General features: G+C 36.3%; 1 protein-coding gene across 1 annotated transcript; it reads right to left on the bottom strand.

The window, feature by feature from the left end:
- Positions 1–114: 114 nt before the first annotated feature.
- LOC127452512 (receptor-binding cancer antigen expressed on SiSo cells-like) lies at positions 115–9,575 on the bottom strand. The gene is made up of 7 exons (XM_051718004.1): positions 9,331–9,575; positions 8,807–8,903; positions 7,643–7,721; positions 5,450–5,611; positions 4,929–5,036; positions 2,994–3,085; positions 115–2,183 (listed from the first exon to the last, which is right to left on the bottom strand). Exons 1-7 carry the CDS (start codon positions 9,335–9,337, stop codon positions 2,066–2,068), a joined length of 663 nt encoding a protein of 220 aa, XP_051573964.1. The 5' UTR covers positions 9,338–9,575; the 3' UTR covers positions 115–2,065.
- Positions 9,576–12,225: the final 2,650 nt, after the last annotated feature.

Below are 12,225 nucleotides of genomic sequence, written 5' to 3'. Positions count from 1 at the left end.
TGTTCCATAGAGGAAAGAGAGTCCTGTAGGTTTGGAAAAAGAGGGTGGCTAAATGATGTCATCTTTGGGTGAACTATCACTTTCAAGTCTCCATTTAAAAATAAAACAAGAACAGATATTCAAATGTTTATTACAGCTAAGGCTGGAGTGTGCAATTAAAAAAAAACTTTAACAAAAAATTAGCATGCATGATTGGGAAACAAATGATAAAAAAGTATGACTATTGTTTTTCATAGTTATATGCATCTCTGTCTCTCATGGCTTCATGTTCCTTAATTATCATTGCATGCAGGGATTAATATCAGCACCATCATCATCATCATCATTTTAATAGTATAGGCCCTAATATTGTATCAATAAATGTAATTCATTTATATACATATATATATTTATATATTTTTTTTAAAGGAAAATTATTCTTTAAAGGAATAGTTTACTCAAAATTAAATTCTGTCATCATTTACTCACCCTCATGTTGTTCTAAACCTGTATTACATATTTTACTATGTTAATTGCCTCAGCCACCATACACTTTCATTGCATCTACTTTCCATACAATAAAAGTGACTGGTGACTGAGGCTGTCATTCTGCCTAAAATCTCCTTTTGTGTTTCATGGAAGAAAGTCATTTAAGTTTGAGTTAATGATGTCAGAATTGTCATTTTGGGGAAAACTCCCTCAAAATCATTAAGACTGTTAGTTTCGATCTAAAATTGTTCAGGGCCACAGTTTATCATTGTGAATGAATTACTCTTAATAAATGCTCCAGGTAACAGACAGTGAGTCTTACCAAAGATTAAAGGGATAGTTCACCCCAAAATGACAATTCTCTCATCATTTACTCACCCTCATGCCATCCAAGATGTGTATGACTTTCTTTCTTCAGCAGAACAAAAATGATGATTCTTAAAAGAATATTTCAGCTCTGTAGATTCATACAATGCAATGGTAAGAAACAGATCAATATTTTAGTACTTTTTTGCTTGAAATTCTTCTCCTTGCCCAGTAGGGGGCGATATGCATGAAGAATATGAATCACCAAAAACACAAGAAGAATATAAAAGTGATTTATTTCTCACCCACACCTATCATATTGCTTCTGAAGATATTGATTTAACCACAGGAATCGTATGGATTACTTTTATCCTGGCTTATGTAATTTTTGGAGCTTCAAAATTTTGGCACCCATTCACTTGCATTGTATGGACCAAAAGAGCTGAAAAAAATATTCTAAAAATCTTCATTTAAGTTCAGCAGAAGAAAGTCATACACATCTAGAATGGCCTAAGGGTGAGTAAATGAGTCAATTTTAATTTTTGAAATGAACTATTTCTTTAAAGATGCTTTGGTAGACAATCTGAATATTTAAAAATGTCAGTGTTTCCATGACAACCAGCCTACTTCTCTTGAAGCATTCTCCCAGTACACACATCCCACTCCCACTGGCATTTTACTAGGCTGAGATCTCTGTGCATTGTTCTGGTTCAAACCAAATCCTGTGCATCTTCAGAGAAATCAAGACTGAAATATAAGGCCTTTAATTCACAATTAAATCCTTGATTTCCAGGTAATTAAGAGAAACTTAATGGTAAGGGAACTAGCTAGGAACTAGCTACCGCTAATTAGCGTACTAGAAGCCAGAACAAAAATTGCATACATTTGTTGATTATTTTGAAATAGTCCAGTGTTTAAAGCAGTTACAAGATTGGGATGATGAAAAATACAAAGAGAGGAAAATCACAAAGGCAAAAATCTTACAGAATTCCTTATCTAAAATCATTTGACAATCATTTCCAAAATATTTATAAATACGGACACAAAAAAAAAAAAATTCATTAATTAGCACACTTTAAGAACATTCACAGCGACTTATAAATGAAAGTAAATGTTCTTTTTGCTGTGCTCTATCCAATAAATAAAAATATCCCCAAGACGACTGATGGATTAAAAAAAATATCCCAAAGAGATGAAAACACCAATGTGGTGATCAGGATGAATCAAGGTAAAACTTAAAATGAACAGTTGTTTGGCTGTTGTTTTGAGAGTCTGGTGCACTGCATAAATGTTACGAAAGTTTGACAGCGATCTTCTGCTCTTTTTTTATCATTCGCTGTGCCTCTTTCTCCATTTTCTTCCTCTGTTGCTCCATGGCACGTCTCTCTCTCTCGGCCAGCTTCTGCTGTCTGTGTTCAGGAGAGACAGAGAGAAGGATCTATTTCACTGTATTTATAGTACCGGTAAGTTTAGAGAGATGCTTATGACATTAAATCAATAAGCTTCTATCATTTTGGTTTTGGGGGAAACAAAGAGTGTGAAGTTTTAAATTGATTATTAATACTGAATTAATAAGACATGTTCACCTTAATATAAAACACTAAAAATCAATGACCTTTCAAATGTGATGTGACATGATGTGATAGATCATAGAAAAACAAGTAAACTAAATCAAGGTCTGGCACATTGCAGTGCAGGTTGAAATAATCTGTGCTTGTACACTGCCATCTAGTGAACAAAGAGAGCAAAATCACCAAATTCTTACAAAGTGTGAATTAATTTCTCGAGTGACTTTTGCTGACTCCAAGCAAGATGCAAGACGACTCCCTATTAATTTGAAATACATTTTTCATATCAGAAATATTCCACATTAAAACATCTCGAGTGCTGATAACATACAGAGCAAATATATAAACCGAAAAGAAATCTAAATGACGACTGCCCTTCATTGTCATTTGTTTTAATGAAGGTGAGAGCCTGAGTGCGAGTTATCAAAAAGCACTTGCAAATGGAACAAAGACTGCCTTTGTGTCTTTGATGTGATGTGTTGACTTCCCTTAAGTCATGTGCCCCCCTCAATATGAACATGCACAAAAAATTTGTTTTAAATGACAACAGAAACGAGTAGGAATAGGAACAATTTTTGGAGATCAGACTTTGAACAACAGGCATGAACACTTTACAGGACCACCCCATAATCGGTTAGTAAGGCAGCCTACCTCAGCACTTCCTCTGCCTCCCAGGCTGCATCTGCCTCATCCTCCCAGGCATTGGTGTTTTCCTGCCAGGTGTCCAAGTCGCCCAGCTCCGCCTGCAGCCCACAGAGAGAGAGCAACAAATCAGCGGACCTTTTAACATATACACATATATATATATATATATATATATGTGTATATGTATATGTATATTATATATATATATATATATATATATATATATATATATATATATATATATATATATATATATATATATATATATATACACATACACACACATATAATTTCAAAATGTACTATTTATATATTTGATCATGTCACATTTCAGCTTTTTTTTTTTTTAAATTGAACACATTCCATATATACTGTGATATATATTTTCCATAGAAATTTTTTTACATGCATAATTTGTACTATTTACAAGCATTTAGATTGAAATGTAGAATAGCTAAAACAGTATGGTACAAGGGCAGGGTTTTGAAAGAGATTTCCCGTTTTAGAAGAATATTTAAGCTCTGTTGGTCCTCACAATGCAAGTGAATGGGTACCAAAATTTGAAGCTCCAGAAAGTACATAAAGGCAGCAAAAAAGTAATCCATAAGACTACAGTGTTTAAATCCATGTCTTCTGAAGGGATATGATAGATGTAGGTGAGAAAAAGACCATTAAGCCTTTTTTTTTACTAGAACTTCCCCTTCCCAGTAGGTGGATGAAAATGCATGAAAAATGTGAATCGCCAAAAATAAAAGAACGTGAAAGTGGAGACTGATAGTAATAAAAGACTTAAATATTGATCCATTTCTCATCCACACTTATCATATTACTTCTAAAGATATGGATTTGGCCACTGGAGTCATATGGATTACTTTTTTGTGCTTTTGGAGCATCAAAATCGTTTCATACTTCCATTGTGAGGACCAAAAGAGCTGAGACATTCTTCAAAAAATCTTTGTGTTCAGCAGAAGAAATTAAGTCATACACATCTGTGATGGCATGAGGGTGAGTAAATGAGTATTTTTCTTTTTGGGTGAACTATTCCTTTAATTATAAAAGGGACCTTCTAACCTTCTAGGTAACCCTACTAGGTACAATTCATGAATTTTTTACAAAAAGTTCAAACTCAGGCTTTTCCATCAATAAATGTCTTTAAATTGCATTTATTATGTTGTGCGTGTATATATATCTCACACACTGCATTTTTGTTACATGCTCATTGTTTACTTACATAATTTGTACAATTTACAAGTATTTACATTGACATGTAGAACACGTGCTAAATCGCTAAGGTCTCTTTAAGATTACCGGCATCAGCCAGTGAGCGCATGTAACGAGAGGAGGTGCATGGTTTCTTTAGAGCATCCACGTGTTCTTAGAATTAAATGTTTCTTCTTTTTTTTCCCCCCAACAACTGACTGTAAAGAACAGAAAAGGTATTAAAAGAGACATTATTCAATGACAAATGGATTTTGTGTATCTCTTCTTTGAACACCAGAGCGAGTTTAACCAAACTTACTCTCAACACAAAGTGAAAGGACCTTGGTGCTAAACGTATTTGCCACTATACTACTCAAACACTGGTGAGTGAAATCAGAAAGTTTACCAGCCAGAGGCTATTCATAGACACACGAGTGATTTACTTGCATTATAGAGGGTTGCGCATAGAGTAAAAGTATTGAGATCATTTTAGCGCAGATTGCGATGCATCAGAAAATCTATATTTTTACCCAGTCCTAAACAGTGCTGTCTCTTTAAAAATAGCGGCAGCTCCGCGTGCGTCTCACAGAAGTGTTTTTGTTGAGCACATGTTATGGAGTTGCATGGCTTCTTTTCACCTCAATATCAGGATCATTCAAATGAAGATCGTGATTAATTTGAAAATCCATATTTTTACCCGCCCATTATAGCCCAAGTGAGACGGGAATGAGAGTCACTCACAGAGGGCTGGATGAAGGACATGTCCTGAGTGGCGGCTAGTCTGCTAGAGAAACCTGAGGAACTGTCTGGCATAGAGAAGTTCAGAGGTTCCCTTTTCTTCAAAACAATCTGAAAAGAGAACAAAATGCAAATATTTGCAAATATTGGCAAACCTTTGTCTTCTATATTATTATTCATACAACATATACAAATACCACTAAAATAAAAAAAAAAATAAAAACACTATTTGCCCCTTTTTTCCCCCACAGGTGCAAAGACTTATCCACAAAATCAAACAAGGTTTTCTTGAATCACTCTTATTAGATTATAATAGTCCTGTTTCATATCGAAACAATTTCCACTTGCTCCAACCAACAACAAAAAATCATGCTATCTATTATTCTGTCTTTATTTGTTATACCTATTACAGAACGAGCATAAAGAAAGAAAGAGAGAATTACTAGGACACGAAAACCTAGGACTGAGCTTGAAATAAACAATGAAAGGGCAACAGATGCTGAAGCCCTTAATTATATACCTACTTTTTGTGTTTTCCTGATGGTGGGAGCCATGTCTTTGAAGTAGTCTGGCTCCTCCTCCTCCTCAGCTTCATTCTGTGGAGGCAGAACTGCCCCATTACCACCTTCAATTTTGATACTCGTGGGAGCTTCTTCATCCCATGAGCTCCACTCCTCAACCTCTGGCTGCAGTGAATTATACAACAAACATTCACTCATTACTGCAGTCTAAATACATCAAAGGTCAATACTAACAACAATATGGCCAGTTTCATCTTAAGCATTCATGCTTTATTAGCCACCTTTCCACCATCGGGCAGAACGGTTTTGTGCACAGTGAGTAACGGTTCTTGCAGCACTGTATGGCTGTATGGTGTGGTACGATTAAAAACCATTTCTGGCCCAGAATTCTCAGCACGGTTAGCCAAACATCAAGTCAGGACATTATGGTGGAACACCTGTAGTGACATGGCGACTCCCGATTGGTCACTTGCTCTGTCAGTCTACTGTATTCCTGATTTCGCAGCACCACAGTGGAAAAAGAAACCGTAATCATGCCAGCAAGCCAAGATCGTTATGGAACAGCACGATTCCACAACAAGAACCGTCCGGCCTGATGGTGGAATAGCACTTATTTTACGTCTTCAATGATACACAATTATACATGGCTTCTATCCCTGAAAGATGTTATGCAAAGTCAAGATAATTCAATTAATTAGACATGCTCCTACTCAAAAGGCTCTTTTATTGAAGGCTGAGAGAAATCCTACAAATACGTGCCCTTTGAAAATGTGATGAAAAATGGGGCTTTTGAGGGCCATGACATTTTACCTAATTATCCACATAAATACTGTGAGGTCAAGGAAGTGACTTCAAAACCATTGCTGTCCACTTGTACAAAAGCTTTTGAATATAAAGAATATAAAATGCACGGGGCCTGGGTAGTTCAGCGAGTAAAGACGCCGACTAACACCCCTGGAGTCGCGAGTTTGAATCCAGGATGTGCTGAGTGACTCCAGCCAGGTCTCCTAAGCAACCAAATTGGCCCGGTTGTTAGGGAGGGTAGAGTCACATGGGGTAACCTCCTCATGGTCGCTATAATGTGGTTCGCTCTCGGTGGGGTGCGTGGCGAGTTGTGCGTGGATGCTGCAGAGAATAGCATGAAGCCTCCACACATGCTATGTCTCCGCGGTAACGTGCTCAACAAGCCACGTGATAGAATGCACGGACTGAAGGTCTCAGACACGAAGGCAACTGAGATTCGTCCTCCACCACCCAGATTAAGGCGTGTCACCAAACCACCATGAGAACTTGGAGCACATTGGGAATTGGGCATTCCAAATTGGGGGGAGAGAATTTTTTTTTTTTTTTTTTTACAAATGCATATAACTTCTGAATGTTGTAATTGGGTGAATTTCACAAAACCCATCAAAAACAGGTGAAAAGATCAAGTCATAAAGAAATAGGACAACATTCTGAATAAACAAAATTACCCTTGATGAATGAAGCACATTAAGTTCTGGTGGACATTATTACTGAGCATGTTTCCATGCACGTTCTTACACCGATTATGCTCAGTAAGCTGACAACGTGTATGGTCATGTAAATGCAATAAAAAGTTTTCCTTTATGAGTGTAAGGTCATAAATGGCTTAAGCATAAACCAAATCGACACGCCGAGATTTTTGCCCATTGCCCAGATTTTGTTGCATGTAAACACTTTAACTGCCATTCTTACTGGCTTTTCTAATGTGCACAAGTGTTGTGCGCATGCCTCTTCACGGTTTGACGTCAAAAGAATAACTCGATTATATTAAATCTCATGTAAACACTGTTCTCTTTGTCAGGTTTTTTTCAAATATGTAATTGCTTATTGTGTGGACGAAAACGGGCTCATTGTGACATTTTCATGACAATTAAGCATCCTCCCCCAATTGTCATTGAGAAAATATTCACTCTATGGTAATATAAAATAAAAAAAATTATAAATTACTACATTGTATAATATTTAAACACCATGGTAGACATTTTGTACTGAATTTAATTTATTGTTATTTAGAAAATAGATAAATGCATACGTGCCCGGATAGGATGATTTTCATTATTGTTTACCCAGACAATTCTTTGTGAGATCCACCTTATCGCTGCAGTCAATATTCATGACATTATGTAACACAGTCTTCAACATGATGCTAGCTAGGAGATGATGTACTCTAACCTGTTTTGATGCAGATGAAAAATCAATAGTGGTAGGGAGGGTGATCTGATCCCCACTCAGCTTGCGTGACCTTCCAGTCCTACATTAACAAAAAAAAAAAAAAAAAAAAAAAGTCAAAACACAATGTGGCAGCAAAAATTCATTACTACAACTTCACTTGAGTAAAACACACAATTACAGTAATAGTTCACCCAAAAATGAAAATGGGTGAGAATTGGGTGAGAAACAGATCAATATTAAGTCCATTTTTACTATAAATTCTCCTCGTTGCCCAGAAGGTGGCAATAGGGCATTTGCTTGCACTGAATGGACCAACAGAGCGGAGATATTTTTCTAAAAATCTCTGTGTTCAGCAGAAGACAGACAGACATACGCATCTGGGATGGCATGAGGGTGAGTAAATGTTGAGAGAATCGTCATTTTTGGGTGAGCTATTCCTTTAACCTTCACCTCTGTTAACATATCTTATCAGTGTTCCCAAAGCCTTGAGTGTTAAAAGGATAGTTCACCCATAAGTGAAAATTCCGTCATCCTTTACTGACCTTCATGTTGATCCAAACAACAACAGGCTGACTTTCTTCCGTGGAATACAGAAGGTTCTTGTTCACGTCGTCTTAGACTTACACTGACACCAAGTGGCCTGGATGCAGCAACATTCAAATGCAATAGATTTCAGTTACTGATGCCAATGTAAAAATTCACAATCAGCCATGATTACTTTAATCAGTGAGTAAAAGCGTCAAATAACAGAATGGTTACTGAGATTGAGTAGTATTTGGCTGGTCATGTGAATCTAACATGGCAGCTCCCGTGTGTGGACCCTCTCCATGTAGAATAAAACAGCTTTTATAACTTTACTGATATGACTGGAGTCTTCATTTACATGCGAACGGTCATGATTTCCTACATATTTTTCAAAATTACAACTCATTAAAGAGTACAGCTTTTTTGATGAGGAAAAATTTACTTGGTGCACCTTTAAGGTAAATAATAGTCTCAGTCAGCATTCACTTTCATTGCATCATTTAAGTGAATAGTGACTAAGGCAAACATTCTGCCAAACATCTCCCTTCATGTTCTTTTTTTGGTGAGCTATACCTTTAAGATGACAATCTTTAGTGTGTCAGACTTCAAGATTTGTTCAAGTTAAACTGAGTTACATACCTGCAAATCAGTCTTTTCAAGAATGAAAGTATATACGCCAAGCAGGTGCATATTTTAAAGAGGCGAAATTGGGTGATGGCCATGTTATGAGTAATATCTATAAAAAAAAAAAAAAAAAAAAAAAAGGAGACAAGTAGAAACACATCAACAGTTTGTCAGAAGGTAATAACATCAGCCATGCAGACATCCAGTTAAGTATGGACTATATGAAGGCAAGATGCAAAGTCCTTGATAACTAAAATTGTGTGCAGGATAACGAACTGTTTGGAGGTTAAAATGTTTAGAGAATATGATTGATGCATTTACGTCATGCAAAATACGATAGTTACACCCACAATTGGCATTTTGACCTTTAACAGAAACAATCAAGGAAGCAATTGAACTGCAATAGCGAATTGCTAATGTTAGCTACCTAAACAAACTAAACATCTCTGCTTCCTCATAAGGCTATTTTGATTTAGTTTTCATTCACAGTGCTTGTATGGATCATTTATAAAAGTGTGCCGTTACATGTTGTTACTCACCGGTCATATCAATTCGAGACAGTTGATGTGGGTGAAATCATAGCACGGGGCTAGCAGACAGCTACATACACAACACTTGATCTCTACAAATTGGACGAAACAGGAGAACTAATCTGTTTTGGTAAATAACTAGTTCGGGAGAGCAGAACCATCATCATTAAGGGCTGTCAATGTGGTCAATCTCATCCATATTACTCTGATGTAGGCAGCCATCGTGTCCCTTCATTGTACCACCTCACACTAGATGTCACTGGGTTGCCAGGTTGACAGATAAAATCGATCCCTTTGGTTTGCAAAGTCTACAAAATGTTTGCAGTCAGAAGTAGACCTAAATATACCAGCTGTACTGGGAACAATAATTTTCTTTATGAGACGGAAATACACAGTAGTTAGAGTTTTTCAGGCTGTTGTCCAAAAACCCAGCAGACAATTATATTCTCAAACAATGGGTTCCCTCTGCAATTTCTTTTGGGTTTTTATAATGGTTTTAGATATACAAGTAAAATAAAGCCTGTGGTTAAAATTAATTGGAGACTTTCACATTTTGTTTTAGAACATAAATTACACCCGGCCATACCGTAAACATTCATTTTAAAGCTACTGTGTGTGTGTGTTTTTTAAATGCATGTTGCTATCAGGATGCTAATTAAGGATAACAATTGCTATGAGCATGGGAGCTACATGATTTATGAAATGGATGACTGTTCCTTATTTAGCGACAGATTAGCAACATGCCTTTTTAAAAAGACGCAACAGCTTCAAAATCCAAAATTGAGCATGTAATTTATGTTCTAAAATGAAGTAATTTTCAAAACAGATACACTGGCAGCCAAAAGTTTGGAATAATGTACAGATTTTGCTGTTTTGGAAGGAAATTGGTACTTTAATTCACCAAAGTGGCATTCAACTGATCACAAAGTATAGTCAGGACATTACTGATGTAAAAACAGCACTATCACTATTTGAAAAAAGAAGTTTTTGATCAAATCTAGACAGGCCCCATTTCCATCAGCCATCACGCCAACACTTTACCATTGAGTAATCATGCTAAATTGCTAATTTGGTACAAGAAAATCACTTCCATTATATCAAACACTGCTGAAAGCTATTTGGTTTGTTAAATGATGCTTAACATTGTCTTTGTGTTTGTTTTTGAGTTGCCACTGTATGCAATAGACAGGCATGTCTTAAGGTCAATTAGGTTAAAAAAAAAAAAAAGGCTTTCTCTAGAAACTCAGTCAATCATTGTTTTGAGGAATGAAGGCTATACAATGCTTGAAACTGCCAAAAAACTGAAGATTTCATACAAAGATGTACACTACAGTCTTCAAAGACAAAGGACAACTGGCTCTAACAAGGACAGAGAGAGATGTGGAAGGCCAGATGTACAAATAAACAAGAGGATAAGTACATCAGTACATCTGTTTCAGAAACAGATGCCTCACATGTCCTCAGCTGAACAGCTTCATTGAATTCTACCCACTCAACACCAGTTTCATGTACAACAGTAAAGAGAAGACTCAGGGGTGCAGGCCTTATGGGAAGGATTGCAAAGAAAGACACTTTTGATACAGAAAAACTAAAAGAAAAAGGTTAGAGCGGGTAAAGAAACACAGACATTGGCAGTGGCGGACTGGCTATTGGGAGAACCGGGACTTTTCCCGGTGGGCCAGCCACGAAATGGGGCCACATGGGCCGGTGCGTTATGCAGAACATGCCACAAAATGGCGCCGCGATATGCAGAAGAGGGAGCAATATGCAGAAAAGGACAATCCCGGGCTGAATTTTCTTCCCAGTCCACCCCTGGACATTGGACAACAGATAACTGAAAAAAAAAAAAAAAAAAAAAAAAAGTGTTACGGATCTTAACCCCATTGAGCTTTTGTGGTATCAGCTAGACTGTAAGGTGCGTGAGAAGTGCCTGACAATACAGCCACATATATAGCAAGTGCTACAGGAAGTGTGGGGTGAAATGTCACCTGAGTATCTGGACAAACTGACAGCTAGAATGCCAAGGATCTGCAAAGCTGTCATTGCTGCACGTGGAGGATTTTATTAGTTTAAGAAGTTCTGAACATTTTGTTAAAATTGTAATAGTAATTTTTCATGTTATTAATGTCCTGACTATACATTGTGATCAGCTGAATGCCACTTTGGTGAATAAAAGTATACATTTCTTTCCATAAGAGCAAAATCTGTACATTATTCCAAACTTTTGGCCGCCAGTGTATAATTTTACTCACAATTTGAATATCCATATTTTAAAAACCCATAGTAAATTCCGGATTTACCTACAAATTGACACCTCGTATTACATTATACTGGTGCTTTTTTATGTACCATAGACCAGTGAAATGGCAAAGCCTTTGTTGTGCAGCAAGGATCACTACTCAGGCTGTTTTCTTAGACATTTTACCAAGTGTGTACAATATTCACGTTGTACTTTTATATAAATATTTTGTTTAAAAATGATATGGAAGCTTTTGTCTAATAATGTGATTGTCAAACAGGATGGCTTAGATTTAATAAATGTGGGTTGTACTTCCAATTTGGCAACCCATTTCAGACTCACATTAAAAGGGATGCGTTTGTCACGACAAAATAAAAGTCAGTGCTTAATTTTTTTTGGCAAAATTGAAATACAAAAATCTCAATTTAATTCACAGATTACATAGTTATTTCAGTAACAGACAGTACAATCACTGGGCCTTAAATGATAAGAAATATATAATATATATATGAAAAAGCATATTCAGAAATTGATTCAGAAATATCCAGATATAATATAAAATAAAAACAAAGTTTAAAAATTAAAATGTTATTCTATCCTATTGTTAATGGAAGATAAAATTTGAGCAATTATGCACTCTGTAAAATAGGCTATGCAGTATGCCA

The sequence above is a fragment of the Myxocyprinus asiaticus genome, chromosome 15, assembly GCF_019703515.2.
Source record: "Myxocyprinus asiaticus isolate MX2 ecotype Aquarium Trade chromosome 15, UBuf_Myxa_2, whole genome shotgun sequence".
In the NCBI taxonomy this organism is placed as follows: domain Eukaryota; kingdom Metazoa; phylum Chordata; class Actinopteri; order Cypriniformes; family Catostomidae; genus Myxocyprinus; species Myxocyprinus asiaticus.
Note: the sequence above shows the minus strand (reverse complement) of the source record. Positions and strands in the feature narration are given on the sequence as shown.